The 21,050-nt window shown below is 41.9% G+C and overlaps 1 protein-coding gene across 8 annotated transcripts in view; it reads right to left on the reverse strand.

The window, feature by feature from the left end:
* The window catches only part of LOC110512929 (sister chromatid cohesion protein PDS5 homolog A-like), a 98,163-nt gene that overhangs the window by 71,936 nt on the left and 5,177 nt on the right, over positions 1–21,050 (reverse strand). For 6 of the 8 annotated variants that reach the window (XM_036934432.1, XM_036934426.1, XM_036934427.1 and 3 more), the window contains exons 3-11: positions 11,371–11,574; positions 9,631–9,717; positions 8,547–8,644; positions 6,696–6,822; positions 5,503–5,583; positions 3,733–3,873; positions 1,741–1,856; positions 1,506–1,600; positions 862–1,007 (exon numbers count right to left, since the gene is read on the reverse strand). In XM_036934432.1, the coding sequence (XP_036790327.1) occupies positions 862–1,007; positions 1,506–1,600; positions 1,741–1,856; positions 3,733–3,873; positions 5,503–5,583; positions 6,696–6,822; positions 8,547–8,644; positions 9,631–9,717; positions 11,371–11,574 (1,095 nt within the window). Of the gene's footprint in view, positions 1–861; positions 1,008–1,505; positions 1,601–1,740; positions 1,857–3,732; positions 3,874–5,502; positions 5,584–5,767; positions 5,948–6,695; positions 6,823–8,546; positions 8,645–9,630; positions 9,718–11,300; positions 11,323–11,370; positions 11,575–21,050 lie in introns of those variants that run through there. The other 2 variants (XM_036934434.1, XM_036934433.1) reach the window with 2 other exon arrangements.

Raw genomic sequence — 21,050 nt, forward strand, 5'->3', positions numbered from 1 at the left:
AGGTGAGAACTGAGAAGGTAGAGGTCAGGTGAGAACAAAGAACTGAGAAGGTAGAGGTCAGGTGAGAACTGAGAAGGTAGAGGTCAGGTGAGAACTGAGAAGGTAGAGGTCAGGTGAGAACTGAGAAGATAGAGGTCAGGTGAGTACTGAGAAGGTAGAGGTCAGGTGAGAACTGAGAAGGTAGAGGTCAGGTGAGAACTGAGAAGGTAGAGGTCAGGTGAGAACTGAGAAGGTAGAGGTCAGGTGAGAATAAAGAACGGAGAAGGTAGAGGTCAGGTGAGAATAAAGAACTGAGAAGGTAGAGGTCAGGTGAGAATAAAGAACTGAGAAGGTAGAGGTCAGGTGAGAATAAAGAACGGAGAAGGTAGAGGTCAGGTGAGAATAAAGAACTGAGAAGGTAGAGGTCAGGTGAGAACGGAGAAGGTAGAGGTCAGGTGAGAATAAAGAACTGAGAAGGTAGAGGTCAGGTGAGAATAAAGAACGGAGAAGGTAGAGGTCAGGTGAGAATAAAGAACTGAGAAGGTAGAGGTCAGGTGAGAACTGAGAAGGTAGAGGTCAGGTGAGAATAAAGAACTGAGAAGGTAGAGGTCAGGTGAGAACTGAGAAGGTAGAGGTCAGGTGAGAATAAAGAACTGAGAAGGTAGAGGTCAGGTGAGAATAAAGAACGGAGAAGGTAGAGGTCAGGTGAGAATAAAGAACTGAGAAGGTAGAGGTCAGGTGAGAACTGAGAAGGTAGAGGTCAGGTGAGAATAAAGAACTGAGAAGGTAGAGGTCAGGTGAGAACTGAGAAGGTAGAGGTCAGGTGAGAATAAAGAACGGAGAAGGTAGAGGTCAGGTGAGAATAAAGAACTGAGGTCGCACCCTCTTGTCCAGGGTCCTCTCCCTCACGAAGCCCAGCAGTTGGTCGTTAACCAGGTTCAGGTCTTTCTTCCCGGCGTTGATGATCGTTACGATGACGTCGTGTCGGATCGCCTCCTCTGGGTCATGTGATCGCACTTTCAGGAACTCTGATTGGACGATACAGACATATTTGGTTAGGGCAGCGTCTCCCAAACTCGGTCGTGGGACTTCAAAGAAGGTCCCTGTGAGGTCTTTAAAACCAGGCCTGGAAGGTTCCTCAGACACCTAAAACCAGGTCTGGAAGGTTCCTCAGACACCTTTAAAACCAGGTCTGGAAGGTTCCTCAGACACCTAAAACCAGGTCTGGATGGTTCCTCAGACACCTTTAAAACCAGGTCTGGAAGGTTCCTCAGACACCTTTAAAACCAGGTCTGGAAGGTTCCTCAGACACCTTTAAAACCAGGTCTGGAAGGTTCCTCAGACACCTTTAAAACCAGGTCTGGAAGGTTCCTCAGACACCTTTAAAACCAGGTCTGGAAGGTTCCTCAGACACCTAAAACCAGGTCTGGAAGGTTCCTCAGACACCTTCAAAACCAGGTCTGGAAGGTTCCTCAGACACCTACCTACCTGAGGTCTCGGGCCAGGTCTGGACAGTTGACACCTACCTGTGAGGTCTCTGGCCAGGTCTGGATGGTTCATCAGACAGTGGGAAGCGAACTTGACCGACTCAAGCCTCACTGGGACATGGATGTCATTGAACCTGGGGATGGAGCACACAAACACCTTGTTGACGCAAAGCACCTCTACTACACGTGTGTGTGTGTGTGTGTGTGTGTGTGTGTGTGTGTGTGTGTGCACCCAAGCGTGTGCGTGCGGCTGTGTAACGTGTGTGTGTCTCACCGTCCCAGGAAGCATTGCCACAGCGGTCTGTTCTGAGTGGCCAGTTCTGAGTCTTTGGCTCCAAACAGCTTGGCCAGCAGTCTGACCACAGCTAGACGCTCTTCTCCGTCGTTACTCTGCAACACACAGACAAATTAGATTAGAAATTAGATTAGAAATTAGATTAGACTTTAAATACATTTTAATTCAACGGTCGTATTTTGGGTCTAGTAGATGTGTGTGTCCAGGGTTTTTTCTGGAAGGAAATAGGGCTTAGGTGGGTGGGCTTGGCGTGAGGCTGGCTAGTACATAAATCTAATTTTACTATATACCCCGGTATTGATAAACGGACCGGTTGAAGGTTTTAATTTGTTTTTAACTTTACCTTCTATACTGAACAACAATATAAAACTTGACATGTAAAGTGTTGGTCCCATGTTTCATGAAATAGAAAAGATCCCAGAAATGTTAAAAAAAAAAAAACACAAAAAGTTTCTCTCTCTCAAATTTGGTGCAAGAATCTGTTTACATCCCTGTCAGTGAGCATTTCTCCTTTACCAAGATAATCCATCCACCTGACAGGTGTGGCATATCAAGAAGCTGATTAAACAGCATGATCATTACACAGGTGCACCTTGTGCTGGGGGGACAATAAAAGGTCACTTTAAAATGCGCAGTTGTCGTCACATAACACAACGCCCACAGATGTTTCATGTTTAGAGGGAGCGTGCAGTTGACTGCAGGAATGTCCACAAGAGCTGTTGCCAGAGAATTTGAATGTTCATTTCTCTACCATAAGCCGCCTCCGTCATTTTTAGAGAATTTGGCAGTAGGTTCAACCGGCCTCACAACTGTAGACCGCGAGTATGGTGTCATGTGGGCGAGCGGTTTGCTGATGTCAACGTTGTGAACAGAGGGCCCCATGGTGGTGGTGGGGTTATGGTATGGGACAGGCACAAGCTACGGACAACAAACACAATTGCATTTTATCGATGACAAATTGAATGCACAGAGATACCGTGACGAGATCCTGAGGCCCGTTGTGGTGCCATTCATCCTCCACCATCACCTCATGTTTCAGCATGATAATGTCACAAGGATCTGTACACAATTCCTGGAAGCTGAGAATGTCTCAGTTCTTCCGTGTCCTGCATACTCACCAGACATGTCACCCCTACCTGGCTCCTGGATCAGATCATTACAACCCCCCTGTGTGTGTCAATGTGTCCTATACCTTGAGTTTAAACTCTAGCTGGGGGGGGTCGATGGAGAACAGCTCCTGGATCAGATCATACAACTCCCCTGTGTGTGTCCTATACCTTGAGTTTAAACTCTAGCTGGGGGGGGGGGGGGGGGGGGGGGGGTCGATGGAGAACAGCTCCTGGATCAGATCATACAACCCCCCTGTGTGTGTCCTATACCTTGAGTTTAAACTCTAGCTGGGGGGGGGGGGGGGTCGATGGAGAACAGCTCCTGGATCAGATCATACAACCCCCCCCTGTGTGTGTCCTATACCTTGAGTTTAAACTCTAGCTGGGGGGGGGGGGGGGGGGGGGGGTCGATGGAGAACAGCTCCTGGATCAGATCATACAACCCCCCCTGTGTGTGTCCTATACCTTGAGTTTAAACTCTAGCTGGGGGGGGGGGGGGGGGGGGGGTCGATGGAGAACAGCTCCTGGATCAGATCAAACAACCCCGTGTGTCCTATACCTTGAGTTTAAACTCTAGCTGGGGCATGACAGACGTGAGCAGCAGAGGGTCGATGGAGAACAGCTCCTGGATCAGATCAAACAACCCCGTGTGTCCTATACCTTGAGTTTAAACTCTAGCTGGGGCATGACAGACGTGAGCAGCAGAGGGTCGATGGAGAACAGCTCCTGGATCAGATCAAACAACCCCGTGTGTCCTATACCTTGAGTTTAAACTCTAGCTGGGGCATGACAGACGTGAGCAGCAGAGGGTCGATGGAGAACAGCTCCTGGATCAGATCAAACAACCCCGTGTGTCCTATACCTTGAGTTTAAACTCTAGCTGGGGCATGACAGACGTGAGCAGCAGAGGGTCGATGGAGAACAGCTCCTGGATCAGATCAAACACGTGCTCTGACAGATCACTGACTGAAGACTTGCCCATCACCAGCACCTGGTTAAAGAACTGGAGGGGGGGGGGGGGAAGAGGGGGAGAGAGAGAGGGGGGAGGGAGGAAGAGGGGGAGAGAGAGAGGGGGGAGGGAGGAAGAGGGGGAGGGAGGAGGGGGGAGGGAGGAAGAGGAAGGGAGAGAGAGAGAGAGGGAGAGAGGGGCAAAGAGGGCAGGGAGGGAGGGGCAAAGAGGGCAGGGAGGGAGGGAGGGAGGGAGGGGCGGGGGGGAGGGAGGGAGGGGCAGAGAGGGAGGGAGGGAGGGGCAGGGATGTTACTTGGTCTGAATGGTATATCTACACACACACACACCAATATATATGTACACAAACACATCAATATATAGTACACACACACACACACACACACACATATATATATATATATACATATATACACACACACGTACTATACACATATATATATAGTACAGGTGTATACATATATATAGTGTATAGTATAGGTATATATATATATATATATATATATATATATATATAGTGTATAGTACAGGTATATATAGTGTATAGGAAAGGTATATATATAGTGCATAGTATAGGTATATATATATATATAGTGTATAGTATAGGTATATATATAGTGTAAAGTATAGGTATATATATATATATATATATATAGTGTAAAGTATAGGTATATATATATATATAGTGTATAGTATAGGTATATATATATATATATATATAGTGTAAAGTATAGGTATATATATATATATATATATATAGTGTAAAGTATAGGTATATATATATATATATATATATATATATATATATATATAGTGTATAGTATAGGTATATATATATATATATAGTGTAAAGTATAGGTATATATATATATATATATATATATATAGTGTAAAGTATAGGTATATATATATATATATATATAGTGTAAAGTATAGGTATATATACATATATATATAGTGTATAGTATAGGTATATATATATATATATATAGTGTATAGTATAGGTATATATATATATATATAGTGTATAGTATAGGTATATATATATATATAGTGTATAGTATAGGTATATATATATATATATAGTGTATAGTATAGGTATATATATATATATATAGTGTAAAGTATAGGTATATATATATATATATATATAGTGTAAAGTATAGGTATATATATATATATATAGTGTATAGTATAGGTATATATATATATATATATATATATATATATATATATAGTGTATAGTACAGGTATATATATATATATATAGTGTAAAGTATAGGTATATATATATATATATATATATATAGTGTAAAGTATAGGTATATATATATATATATATATAGTGTAAAGTATAGGTATATATATATATATATATATATATATATAGTGTATAGTATAGGTATATATATATATATATAGTGTATAGTATAGGTATATATATATATATAGTGTAAAGTATAGGTATATATATATATATAGTGTATAGTATAGGTATATATATATATATATAGTGTATAGTATAGGTATATATATATATATATAGTGTATAGTATAGGTATATATATATATATATATATAGTGTATAGTATAGGTATATATATATATATATAGTGTATAGTATAGGTATATATATATATGTATGTATTAGTTTACAGTACTAACGTTTGCGATGCATGTCTCTATGGTCTGAACGGTCCTCTTCAGCAGAGTCTTGGCCAAGTCGTACGCCTGCTTATTCAGGTTCTGGACAGGAGGAGAGAGGATCAAACAGGTATCAGGTTGATCAGTGTTACCTTGTGAACAGATATCAGGTTGATCAGTGTTACCTTGTGAACAGGTATCAGGTTGATCAGTGTTACCTTGTGAACAGGTATAAGGTTGATCAGTGTTACCTTGTGATCAGGTATCAGGTTGATCAGTATGTTACCTTGTGAGCAGGTATCAGGTTGATCAGTGTTACCTTGTGAGCAGGTATCAGGTTGATCAGTGTTACCTTGTGAGCAGGTATCAGGTTGATCAGTGTTACCTTGTGAGCAGGTATCAGGTTGATCAGTGTTACCTTGTGAGCAGGTATCAGGTTGATCAGTGTTACCTTGTGAGCAGGTATCAGGTTGATCAGTATGTTACCTTGTGAACAGGTATCAGGTTGATCAGTGTTACCTTGTGAGCAGGTATCAGGTTGATCAGTATGTTACCTTGTGAACAGGTATCAGGTTGATCAGTGTTACCTTGTGAGCAGGTATCAGGTTGATCAGTGTTACCTTGTGAGCAGGTATCAGGTTGATCAGTGTTACCTTGTGAGCAGGTATCAGGTTGATCAGTGTTACCTTGTGAGCAGGTATCAGGTTGATCAGTGTTACCTTGTGAGCAGGTATCAGGTTGATCAGTGTTACCTTGTGAGCAGGTATCAGGTTGATCAGTGTTACCTTGTGAGCAGGTATCAGGTTGATCAGTATGTTACCTTGTGAACAGGTATCAGGTTGATCAGTGTTACCTTGTGAGCAGGTATCAGGTTGATCAGTGTTACCTTGTGAGCAGGTATCAGGTTGATCAGTGTTACCTTGTGAGCAGGTATCAGGTTGATCAGTATGTTACCTTGTGAGCAGGTATCAGGTTGATCAGTATGTTACCTTGTGAGCAGGTATCAGGTTGATGCGTTACCTTGTGAGCAGATATCAGGTTGATCAGTGTTACCTTGTGAGCAGGTATCAGGTTGATCAGTGTTACCTTGTGAGCAGGTATCAGGTTGATCAGTATGTTACCTTGTGAGCAGGTATCAGGTTGATGCGTTACCTTGTGAGCAGGTATCAGGTTGATGCGTTACCTTGTGAGCAGGTATCAGGTTGATGCGTTACCTTGTGAGCAGGTATCAGGTTGATCAGGATGGTGTCCAGTAGTTCCTGTGTGACTCCGTCTCCCTCCATTATTATAGAACTCATCAGATCCAACATGTGCATCTGGACCTTCTGATTGTGACTGTTACTGTAAGGGGGAGAGAGGGAGGGGGGAGAGAGGGAGGGGGAGAGAGAGTAGAGAGAGGGGGGGGGGGGGTCAGAGGGGGAGAGAGGTCAGAGGGGGAGAGAGGTCAGAGGGGGAGAGAGGTCAGAGGGGGAGAGAGGTCAGAGGGGGAGAGAGGTCAGAGGGGGAGAGAGAGGGGTATTTTTTTTTTTTTTAACCAGGTAACTGCGACCTGGCCAATTTAGCATTTTAGTTAGCCCGAGACAGGCTGTCATCGCCTCCTCTATAAAGACAGGCCGTCATCGCCTCCTCTATAAAGACAGGCTGTCATCGCCTCCTCTATAAAGACAGGCTGTCATCGCCTCCTCTATAAAGACAGGCCGTCATCGCCTCCTCTATAAAGACAGGCCGTCATCGCCTCCTCTATAAAGACAGGCTGTCATCACCTCCTCTATAAAGACAGGCTGTCATCACCTCCTCTATAAAGACAGGCTGTCATCACCTCCTCTATAAAGACAGGCTGTCATCGCCTCCTCTATAAAGACAGGCTGTCATCGCCTCCTCTATAAAGACAGGCTGTCATCACCTCCTCTATAAAGACGGGCTGTCATCGCCTCCTCTATAAAGACAGGCTGTCATCGCCTCCTCTATAAAGACGGGCCAGTATCACCTCCTCTATAAAGACGGGCCGGTATCACCTCCTCCATAAAGACGGGCCGGTATCACCTCCTCCATAAAGACGGGCCGTCATCGCCTCCTCTATAAAGACAGGCCGTCATCGCCTCCTCTATAAAGACGGGCCGGTATCGCCTCCTCTATAAAGACGGGCCGGTATCACCTCCTCTATAAAGACGGGCCGGTATCACCTCCTCTATAGAGACGGGCCGGTATCACCTCCTCTATAAAGACGGGCCGGTATCACCTCCTCTATAGAGACAGGCCGTCATCACCTCCTCTATAAAGACAGGCCGTCATCACCTCCTCTATAAAGACAGGCCGTCATCACCTCCTCTATAAAGACAGGCCGTCATCGCCTCCTCTATAAAGACGGGCCGGTATCGCCTCCTCTATAAAGACGGGCCGGTATCACCACCTCTATAAAGACGGGCCGGTATCACCTCCTCTATAAAGACGGGCCGTCATCACCTCCTCTATAAAGACAGGCCGTCATCGCCTCCTCTATAAAGACGGGCCGGTATCGCCTCCTCTATAAAGACGGGCCGGTATCACCACCTCTATAAAGACGGGCCGGTATCACCTCCTCTATAAAGACGGGCCGTCATCACCTCCTCTATAAAGACAGGCCGTCATCACCTCCTCTATAAAGACGGGCCGGTATCGCCTCCTCTATAAAGACGGGCCGGTATCACCTCCTCTATAAACACGGGCCGGTATCACCTCCTCTATAAAGACGGGCCGGTATCACCTCCTCTATAAAGACGGGCCGGTATCGCCTCCTCTATAAAGACGGGCCGGTATCACCTCCTCTATAAAGACGGGCCGGTATCGCCTCCTCTATAAAGACGGGCCGGTATCACCTCCTCTATAAAGACAGGCTCTCTCATATGCTAGCTTGATCAGACAGACAGACAGACCGTCATCACCAGTATCTGAACAGACAGACAGACAGACAGACAGACAGACAGACAGACAGACAGACAGACAGACAGACAGACAGACAGACAGACAGACAGACAGACAGTCTTACTTGATGACAGACACAGACAGAGACAGACAGACAGTCTTACTTGATGACAGAGAAGAGCGTCTTGAAGAGCTGGATGAAGATGTCGTTGCAGTCCTCCAGCTCAAAGCAGATGTTGTACGACTTCACCCACGCCAGGTTCTACACACCATCAATAAGGTACGCAAGGGGTTAAAATCACCAACATTCAGGACGGCGCCTCAACAAACAAACCCTCCCCATTAGGAGTCTTTCCAAACCTCTCACCTCCAGCAGGGTTGAAATATCTGTTCAACTGCAAGGGCTCTTGGGAAAGAGCTCAATTGCATACTCCTCACATCTCATCTTCTCATAACCCATTGGATGAGAAAGCCAGGAGGTCCCATCCCCTCTGACTTTTCTCCAATGGGTTTTGAGAACGACACAAAGAGAGAGAGACAGAGAGACAGAGAGACAGAGAGAGAGACAGAGACACAGAGAGAGAGACAGAGAGAGAGAGACAGAGAGAGAGAGACCGAGAGAGAGAGACCGAGAGAGAGAGACCGAGAGAGAGAGACCGAGAGACAGAGAGACAGAGACAGAGACACAGAGACAGAGAGAGAGACAGAGACACAGAGAGAGAGACAGAGAGAGAGAGACCGAGAGAGAGAGACCGAGAGAGAGAGACCGAGAGAGAGAGACCGAGAGAGAGAGACCGAGAGAGAGAGACCGAGAGACAGAGAGAGACAGAGAGACAGAGAGAGAGAGAGAGAGAGAGACAGAGAGAGAGACCGAGAGAGAGAGACCGAGAGACAGAGAGACAGAGAGAGAGAGAGACAGAGAGACAGAGAGACAGAGAGAGAGAGAGAGACAGAGAGAGAGACAGACGTAATGCAACTGAGATATTTCCTTGCCGGTCCCCCAGCCTCTGACCTTTAACCCCATTCAGCTGTCAGATGTAAAAAAAATGGGTTATATCGTAAACGTTGTTTTTTAAATTTAGCTTTATGGACATACTTTAAGATTAGCCACGTGGTTAAGGTTAGGTTTATAAAAAATAAAAATAAAAAATATAAATTGAAGAAATAGGCGGGGTTTAGCTATAATTATGACTTTGTGGCTGTGGTAACTAGTGACGACCGTCTAACCCCTAACCCCTGACCCCTCACCTCCAGCAGGTAGAAGTATCTATTGAACTGTGGGCTCTTGGTGTCTTCCAGTCCTTTCAGCTGTCTGGTGATGAACAGGAAGATGTCCTGGACAGGAGGAAGGTCAAAGGTTCAGCGTATTAATCAGTCCTGGTTATACACACAGGTTATGGTTTTATAAAGGGTAATGTGCAGTATGGGTTATGGTTTTATAAAGGGGTAATGTCCAGTATGGGTTATGGTTGTATAAAGGGGTAATGTCCAGTATGGGTTATGGTTGTATAAAGGGGTAATGTCCAGTATGGGTTATGGTTCTATAAAGGGGTAATGTTCAGTATGGGTTATGGTTCTATAAAGGGGTAATGTCCAGTATGGGTTATGGTTCTATAAAGGAGTAATGTTCAGTATGGGTTATGGTTCTATAAAGGGGTAATGTTCAGTATGGGTTATGGTTCTATAAAGGAGTAATGTCCAGTATGGGTTATGGTTTTATAAAGCGTAATGTGCAGTATGGGTTATGGTTGTATAAAGGGGTAATGTCCAGTATGGGTTATGGTTCTATAAAGGGGTAATGTTCAGTATGGGTTATGGTTCTATAAAGGAGTAATGTTCAGTATGGGTTATGGTTTTATAAAGGGTAATGTCCAGTATGGGTTATGGTTTTATAAAGGGTAATGTCCAGTATGGGTTATGGTTTTATAAAAGGTAATGTCCAGTATGGGTTATGGTTTTATAAAGGGTAATGTCCAGTATGGGTTATGGTTTTATAAAGGGGTAATGTCCAGTATGGGTTATGGTTTTATAAAGGGTTATGTCCAGTATGGGTTATGGTTCTATAAAGGGGTAATGTTCAGTATGGGTTATGGTTCTATAAAGGAGTAATGTTCAGTATGGGTTATGGTTTTATAAAGGGTAATGTCCAGTATGGGTTAGGGTTTTAGAAAGGGTTATGGTTTTAGAAAGGGGTAATGTGCAGTATGGGTTATGGTTTTATAAGGGGTAATGTCCAGTATGGGTTATGGTTTTATAAAGCAGTAATGTCCAGTATGGGTTATGGTTTTATAAAGGGGTAATGTCCAGTATGGGTTATGGTTTTATAAAGCAGTAATGTCCAGTATGGGTTATGGTTTTATAAAGGGGTAATGTCCAGTATGGGTTATGGTTTTATAAAGCAGTAATGTCCAGTATGGGTTATGGTTTTATAAAGGGGTAATGTCCAGTATGGGTTATGGTTTTATAAAGCAGTAATGTCCAGTATGGGTTATGGTTTTATAAAGGGGTAATGTCCAGTATGGGTTATGGTTTTATAAAGGGTTATGGTTTTATAAGGGGTAATGTCCAGTATGGGTTATGGTTTTATAAAGGGTTATGGTTTTATAAGGGGTAATGTCCAGTATGGGTTATGGTTTTATAAAGCAGTAATGTCCAGTATGGGTTATGGTTTTATAAAGGGGTAATGTCCAGTATGGGTTATGGTTTTATAAAGGGGTAATGTCCAGTATGGGTTATGGTTGTATAAAGGGTAATGTCCAGTATGGGTTATGGTTTTATAAAGGGGTAATGTCCAGTATGGGTTATGGTTTTATAAAGGGTAGTGTCCGGTATGGGTTATGGTTTTATAAAGGGGTAATGTCCCATACCGGGGAGGTGTATGGGTTATGTGAAGGTTAGATGAAGGTTATACCAGTTACCTTCAGTTTGTCGTGTGAGGTGTGGGGGTTATGGTTGTGTTGAAGGTTAGATGAAGGTTAGACCAGTTACCTTCAGTTTGTCGTGTGAGGTGTAAGGGGCCTCAGGGGCATAGATCCTGAAGATGTCAGCCAGGCAGCAGGCCACCAGGAGACGCACATCCTTGTTGGGGTTCCTCAGGAAGAACTCTGAGGCCAGATGGAGAGCCAGGTTCAGATACTGCTGCTTCTCCTCCTCGCTGTCCTGGTCCATGTCCATGTAGGTCTTCACCACCATCTACAGAGAGAGATGATTGGTTAAGGTCTGGTCCATGTAGGTCCTTCACTACCATCTAGAGAGAGATGTGATTGGTTAAGGTCTGGTCCTTCACTACCATCTAGAGAGAGAGATGATTGGTTAAGGTCTGGTCCATATAGGTCAACTGGAATAAAACCAGCTCCCATTACTAATGTACAACTGGAATAAAACCAGCTCCCATTACTAATGTACAACTGGAATAAAACCAGCTCCCATTACTAATGTACAACTGGAATAAAACCAGCTCCCATTACTAATGTTCAACTGGAATAAAACCAGCTCCCATTACTAATGTACAACTGGATTAAAACCAGCTCCCATTACTAATGTACAACTGGAATAAAACCAGCTCCCATTACTAATGTACCACTGGAGTAAAACCAGCTCCCAGTACTAATGTATCATTTCTAATGTACAACTGGAATAAAACGAGCTCCCATTACTAATGTACAACTGGAATAAAACCAGCTCCCATTACTAATGTACAACTGGAATAAAAACCAGCCCCCATCACTAATGTATCATTACTAATGTACCACTGGAATAAAACCAGCTCCCATTACTAATGTTTCATTACTAATGTACAACTGGAATAAAACCAGCTCCCATTACTAATGTATCATTACTAATGTACAACTGGAATAAAACCAGCTCCCATTACTAATGTACAACTGGAATAAAACCAGCTCCCATTACTAAATGTACACCTGGAATAAAACCAGCTCCCATTACTAAATGTGCACCTGGAATAAAACCAGCTCCCATTACTAATGTACAACTGGAATAAAACCAGCTCCCATTACTAAATGTACACCTGGAATAAAACCAGCTCCCATTACTAATGTACAACTGGAATAAAACCAGCTCCCATTACTAATGTACAACTGGAATAAAACCAGCTCCCACTACTAATGTACAACTGGAATAAAACCAGCTCCCATTACTAATGTATCATTACTAATGTACAACTGGAATAAAACCAGCTCCCAGTACTAATGTACAACTGGATTAAAACCAGCTCCCATTACTAATGTACAACTGGAATAAAACCAGCTCCCATTACAAATGTACAACTGGAATAAAACCAGCTCCCATTACTAATGTACAACTGGAATAAAACCAGCCCCCATCACTAATGTATCATTACTAATGTACCACTGGAATAAAACCAGCTCCCATTACTAATGTATCATTACTAATGTACAACTGGAATAAAACCAGCTCCCATTACTAATGTACAACTGGAATAAAACCAGCTCCCATTACTAATGTACAACTGGAATAAAACCAGCTCCCATTACTAATGTATCATTACTAATGTACAACTGGAATAAAACCAGCTCCCATTACTAATGTATCATTACTAATGTACAACTGGAATAAAACCAGCTCCCTTTACTAATGTACAACTGGAATAAAACCAGCTCCCATTACTAATGTACAACTGGAATAAAACCAGCTCCCTTTACTAATGTATCATTACTAATGTACAACTGGAATAAAACCAGCTCCCTTTACTAATGTATCATTACTAATGTACAACTGGAATAAAACCAGCTCCCATTACTAATGTACAACTGGAATAAAACCAGCCCCCATCACTAATGTATCATTACTAATGTACAACTGGAATAAAAACCAGCTCCCATTACTAATGTACAACTGGAATAAAACCAGCTCCCATTACTAATGTACAACTGGAATAAAACCAGCTCCCATTACTAATGTATCATTACTAATGTACAACTGGAATAAAACCAGCTCCCATTACTAATGTATCATTACTAATGTACAACTGGAATAAAACCAGCTCCCTTTACTAATGTACAACTGGAATAAAACCAGCTCCCATTACTAATGTACAACTGGAATAAAACCAGCCCCCATCACTAATGTATCATTACTAATGTACCACTGGAATAAAACCAGCTCCCATTACTAATGTATCATTACTAATGTACAACTGGAATAAAACCAGCTCCCATTACTAATGTACAACTGGAATAAAACCAGCTCCCATTACTAATGTATCATTACTAATGTACAACTGGAATAAAACCAGCTCCCATTACTAATGTACAACTGGAATAAAACCAGCTCCCATTACTAATGTATCATTACTAATGTACAACTGGAATAAAACCAGCTCCCTTTACTAATGTATCATTACTAATGTACCACTGGAATAAAACCAGCTCCCTTTACTAATGTATCATTACTAATATACAACTGGAATAAAACCAGCTCCCATTACTAATGTACCACTGGAATAAAACCAGCTCCCTTTACTAATGTATCATTACTAATATACAACTGGAATAAAACCAGCTCCCATTACTAATGTACAACTGGAATAAAACCAGCTCCCATTACTAATATACAACTGGAATAAAACCAGCTACCATTACTAATGTACAACTGGAATAAAACCAGCTCCCATTACTAATGTACAACTGGAATAAAACCAGCTCCCATTACTAATGTACAACTGGAATAAAACCAGCTCCCATTACTAATGTACAACTGGAATAAAACCAGCTCCCATTACTAATGTACAACTGGAATAAAACCAGCTCCCATTACTAATGTATCATTACTAATGTACAACTGGAATAAAACCAGCTCCCTTTACTAATGTATCATTACTAATGTACCACTGGAATAAAACCAGCTCCCTTTACTAATGTATCATTACTAATATACAACTGGAATAAAACCAGCTCCCATTACTAATGTACCACTGGAATAAAACCAGCTCCCTTTACTAATGTATCATTACTAATATACAACTGGAATAAAACCAGCTCCCATTACTAATGTACAACTGGAATAAAACCAGCTCCCATTACTAATATACAACTGGAATAAAACCAGCTCCCATTACTAATGTACAACTGGAATAAAACCAGCTCCCAGTACTAATGTACAACTGGATTAAAACCAGCTCCCATTACTAATGTACAACTGGAATAAAACCAGCTCCCATTACAAATGTACAACTGGAATAAAACCAGCTCCCATTACTAATGTACAACTGGAATAAAACCAGCCCCCATCACTAATGTATCATTACTAATGTACCACTGGAATAAAACCAGCTCCCATTACTAATGTATCATTACTAATGTACAACTGGAATAAAACCAGCTCCCATTACTAATGTACAACTGGAATAAAACCAGCTCCCATTACTAATGTACAACTGGAATAAAACCAGCTCCCATTACTAATGTATCATTACTAATGTACAACTGGAATAAAACCAGCTCCCATTACTAATGTATCATTACTAATGTACAACTGGAATAAAACCAGCTCCCTTTACTAATGTACAACTGGAATAAAACCAGCTCCCATTACTAATGTACAACTGGAATAAAACCAGCTCCCTTTACTAATGTATCATTACTAATGTACAACTGGAATAAAACCAGCTCCCTTTACTAATGTATCATTACTAATGTACAACTGGAATAAAACCAGCTCCCATTACTAATGTACAACTGGAATAAAACCAGCCCCCATCACTAATGTATCATTACTAATGTACAACTGGAATAAAAACCAGCTCCCATTACTAATGTACAACTGGAATAAAACCAGCTCCCATTACTAATGTACAACTGGAATAAAACCAGCTCCCATTACTAATGTATCATTACTAATGTACAACTGGAATAAAACCAGCTCCCATTACTAATGTATCATTACTAATGTACAACTGGAATAAAACCAGCTCCCTTTACTAATGTACAACTGGAATAAAACCAGCTCCCATTACTAATGTACAACTGGAATAAAACCAGCCCCCATCACTAATGTATCATTACTAATGTACCACTGGAATAAAACCAGCTCCCATTACTAATGTATCATTACTAATGTACAACTGGAATAAAACCAGCTCCCATTACTAATGTACAACTGGAATAAAACCAGCTCCCATTACTAATGTATCATTACTAATGTACAACTGGAATAAAACCAGCTCCCATTACTAATGTACAACTGGAATAAAACCAGCTCCCATTACTAATGTATCATTACTAATGTACAACTGGAATAAAACCAGCTCCCTTTACTAATGTATCATTACTAATGTACCACTGGAATAAAACCAGCTCCCTTTACTAATGTATCATTACTAATATACAACTGGAATAAAACCAGCTCCCATTACTAATGTACCACTGGAATAAAACCAGCTCCCTTTACTAATGTATCATTACTAATATACAACTGGAATAAAACCAGCTCCCATTACTAATGTACAACTGGAATAAAACCAGCTCCCATTACTAATATACAACTGGAATAAAACCAGCTACCATTACTAATGTACAACTGGAATAAAACCAGCTCCCATTACTAATGTACAACTGGAATAAAACCAGCTCCCATTACTAATGTACAACTGGAATAAAACCAGCTCCCATTACTAATGTACAACTGGAATAAAACCAGCTCCCATTACTAATGTACAACTGGAATAAAACCAGCTCCCATTACTAATGTATCATTACTAATGTACAACTGGAATAAAACCAGCTCCCTTTACTAATGTATCATTACTAATGTACCACTGGAATAAAACCAGCTCCCTTTACTAATGTATCATTACTAATATACAACTGGAATAAAACCAGCTCCCATTACTAATGTACCACTGGAATAAAACCAGCTCCCTTTACTAATGTATCATTACTAATATACAACTGGAATAAAACCAGCTCCCATTACTAATGTACAACTGGAATAAAACCAGCTCCCATTACTAATATACAACTGGAATAAAACCAGCTCCCATTACTAATGTACAACTGGAATAAAACCAGCTCCCATTACTAATGTACAACTGGAATAAAACCAGCTCCCATTACTAATGTACAACTGGAATAAAACCAGCTCCCATTACTAATGTACAACTGGAATAAAACCAGCTCCCATTACTAATGTACAACTGGAATAAAACCAGCTCCCATTACTAATGTACAACTGGAATAAAACCAGCTCCCATTACTAATGTACAACTGGAATAAAACCAGCTCCCATTACTAATGTACAACTGGAATAAAACCAGCTCCCATTACTAATGTACAACTGGAATAAAACCAGCTCCCTTTACTAATGTATGATTTGAATAGAACTAGATGAAACATAACATCAATCATTTTACGAGTTGTAAACTCTCATTCTCTCTCCCGCTCAACAGAGAGACTGAACTCCACCCAGCAGAACGCCCCTGGCACTAGGACCCAGCAGAACGCCCCTAGCACTAGGACCCAGCAGAACGCCCCTAGCACTAGGACCCAGCAGAACGCCCCTAGCACTAGGACCCAGCAGAACGCCCCTAGCACTAGGACCCAGCAGAACACCCCTAGCACTAGGACCCAGCAGAACGCCCCTAGCACTAGGACCCAGCAGACACCACTTCTTCCTCCGTGTGTCTCCAAGGCACAGAGCAGCAGTAACCAAGCTGCAGACAGGAGTGGAGGGGGGGGATGGGTGCTGAAACACAGGCGGGAGAATGAGGGGAGAAGACCAGAGAGCTCTGCTTCTGCCTCACACTCTCTGTCGCTCTCTGGCTCAATCTACCGAACAGCCTCCGGAGGCTGTGAAAAAGGAGAATGAGTGGAGAAGACCAGAGAGCTCTGCTTCTGCCTCTCTCTCTCTGTCTTTCTGCCTCTCTCTCTGTCGCTCTCTGGCTCAATCTCCCGATCCCTACTGCCTCTGATCTGGAGGACTCACTAAACAGAGAACATCCCTGGTCATCCCTACTGCCTCTGATCTGGAGGACTCACTAAACAGAGAACATCCCTGGTCATCCCTACTGCCTCTGATCTGGAGGACTCACTAAACAGAGAACATCCCTGGTCATCCCTACTGCCTCTGATCTGGAGGACTCACTAAACACAAATGCTTCCTTTGTAAATGATGTCCGAGTGTTGGAGTGTGGCCCCTGGCTATCTGTAAATGATGTCTGAGTGTTGGAGTGTGGCCCCTGGCTATCTGTAAATGATGTCTGAGTGTTGGAGTGTGGCCCCTGGCTATCTGTAAATGATGTCTGAGTGTTGGAGTGTGGCCCCTGGCTATCCATAAATAAATAAATAAAATTTGCTTAATAAAAGGAATTTGAAATGATTAATACTTTTACTTTTGATACTTAACGGATATTCAAAACCAAAAACTTTTACTCAAGTAGTATTTTACTGGGTGACTTTTACTCAAGTAGTATTTTACTGGGTGACTTTTACTCAAGTAGTATTTTACTGGGCGACTTTTACTCAAGTAGCATTTTACTGGGTGACTTTTACTCAAGTAGTATTTTACTGGGCGACTTTTACTCAAGTAGTATTTTACTGGGAGACTTTTACTCAAGTAGTATTTTTCTGGTGACTTTTACTCAAGTAGTATTTTTCTGGGTGACTTTTACTCAAGTAGTATTTTTCTGGGTGACTTTTACTCAAGTAGTATTTTACTGGGTGACTTTTACTCAAGTAGTATTTTACTGGGTGACTTTTACTCAAGTAGTATTTTACTGGGTGACTTTTACTCAAGTAGTATTTTACTGGGTGACTTTTACTCAAGTAGTATTTTACTGGGTGACGTTTACTCAAGTAGTATTTTACTGGGTGACTTTTACTCAAGTAGTATTTTACTGGGTGACGTTTACTCAAGTAGTATTTTACTGGGTGACGTTTACTCAAGTAGTATTTTACTGGGTGACGTTTACTCAAGTAGTATTTTACTGGGTGACTTTTACTCAAGTAGTATTTTACTGGGTGACTTTTACTCAAGTAGTATTTTACTGGGTGACTTTTACTCAAGTAGTATTTTACTGGGTGACTTTTACTCAAGTAGTATTTTACTGGGTGACTTTCACTCAAGTAGTATTTTACTGGGTGACTTTTACTCAAGTAGTATTTTACTGGGTGACTTTTACTCAAGTAGTATTTTACTGGGTGACGTTTACTCAAGTAGTATTTTACTGGGTGACTTTTACTCAAGTAGTATTTTACTGGGTGACGTTTACTCAAGTAGTATTTTTCTGGGTGACTTTTACTCAAGTAGTATTTTACTGGGTGACGTTTACTCAAGTAGTATTTTACTGGGTGACGTTTACTCAAGTAGTATTTTTCTGGGTGACTTTTACTCAAGTAGTATTTTACTGGGTGACTTTTACTCATGTAGTATTTTACTGGGTGACTTTTACTCAAGTAGTATTTTACTGGGTGACGTTTACTCAAGTAGTATTTTACTGGGTGACTTTTACTCAAGTAGTATTTTACTGGGTGACTTTTACTCAAGTAGTATTTTACTGGGTGACTTTTACTCAAGTAGTATTTTACTGGGTGACTTTTACTCAAGTAGTATTTTACTGGGTGACTTTTACTCAAGTAGTATTTTACTGGGTGACTTTTACTCATGTAGTAATTTACTGGGTGACTTTTACTCAAGTAGTATTTTACTGGGTGACTTTCACTCAAGTAGTATTTTACTGGGTGACTTTTACTCAAGTAGTATTTTACTGGGTGACTTTTACTCAAGTAGTATTTTACTGGGTGACTTTTACTCAAGTAGTATTTTACTGGGTGACTTTTACTCAAGTAGTATTTTACTGGGTGACTTTTACTCAAGTAGTATTTTACTGGGTGACTTTTACTCAAGTAGTATTTTACTGGGTGACTTTTACTCAAGTAGTATTTTACTGGGTGACTTTTACTCATGTAGTAATTTACTGGGTGACTTTTACTCAAGTAGTATTTTACTGGGTGACTTTCACTCAAGTAGTATTTTACTGGGTGACTTTCACTTGAGTAATTTTCTATTAAAAAATATATATTTTTACTTTCACTCCAGTATAACAGTTGGGAACCTTTTCTATCACCTCTATAAAGTCAAAAGCCCTGAACTTTGACCCGTCAATCGTTACTGGGTCAGAACCAGACCCGTTTCTCCATGAACGCGACAGCCAATCAGAACCCCCAGTTCCCCTAACTCTAGTCAGTCGTTACTGGGTCAGAACCCCCAGTTCCACTAACTCTAGTCAGTCGTTACTGGGTCAGAACCAGACCCGTTTCTCCATGAACGTCACAGCCAATCAGAACCCCCAGTTCCACTAACTCTAGTCAGTCGTTACTGGGTCAGAACCAGACCCGTTTCTTCATGAACGTCACAGACCATAATCTGAGACGTTTTAACCAACTAACATTGATACACATTCAGACATTCAGCTCTTGATTTTAATATGGGTTGTTGAGTGTCAAGTCAGTCAGTTTATACCATTTCCCTCCCATCAACCTCCACACAGCCATGACACTTCCCTCCCATCAACCTCCACACAGCCATGACACTTCCCTCCCATCAACCTCCGCACAGCCATGACACTTCCCTCCCATCAACCTCCACACAGCCATGACACTTCCCTCCCATCAACCTCCACACAGCCATGACACTTCCCTCCCATCAACCTCCACACAGCCATGACACTTCCCTCCCATCAACCTCCACACAGCCATGACACTTCCCAATCAGGAGGAGGCCCAATCAGGAGGCCCAATCAGAAGCCATCACTAGGTCTTTGTAGGAAGCCCAATCAGAAGCCATCACTAGGTCTTTGTAGGAGGCCCAATCAGAAGCCATGACTAGGTCTTTGTAGGAGGCCCAATCAGAAGTCATCACTAGGTCTTTGTAGGAGGCCCAATCAGAAGCCATCACTGGGTCTAGGAGTCAGCTCATTGGACAAACAGACTGAAATGGTGATCCACATGACAAAGCTGACCATGCATGTTGAGGTCTAGGCTGGTAGGAATATTGTCAGAACCCATACCCAGCACTAGCTAGCTAGCTGTGTTTTTATATAGTCAGAACCCATACCCAGCGCTAGCTAGCTAGCCGGCCAACTGGGTTTTTATATAGTCAGAACTCATACCCAGCACTAGCTAGCTAGCCGGCCAACTGGGTTTTTATATAGTCAGAACCCATACCCAGCGCTAGCTAGCTAGCTGTGTTTTTATATTGTCAGAACCCATACCCAGCGCTAGCTAGCTAGCCGGCCAACTGGGTTTTTATATAGTCAGAACTCATACCCAGCACTAGCTAGCTAGCCGGCCAACTGGGTTTTTATATAGTCAGAACTCATACCCAGCACTAGCTAGCTAGCCGGCCAACTGGGTTTTTATATAGTCAGAACTCATACCCAGCAGTAGCTAGCTAGCCGGCCAACTGGGTTTTTATATAGTCAGAACCCATACCCAGCGCTAACTAGCTAGCTGTGTTTTTATATAGTCAGAACCCATACCCAGCGCTAACTAGCTAGCTGTGTTTTTATATAGTCAGAACCCATACCCAGCGCTAACTAGCTAGCTGTGTTTTATATAGTCAGAACCCATACCCAGCGCTAACTAGCTAGCTGTGTTTTTATATAGTCAGAACCCATACCCAGCGCTAGCTAG

This window comes from Oncorhynchus mykiss, chromosome 10 (assembly GCF_013265735.2).
Source record: "Oncorhynchus mykiss isolate Arlee chromosome 10, USDA_OmykA_1.1, whole genome shotgun sequence".
In the NCBI taxonomy this organism is placed as follows: Eukaryota; Metazoa; Chordata; class Actinopteri; order Salmoniformes; family Salmonidae; genus Oncorhynchus; species Oncorhynchus mykiss.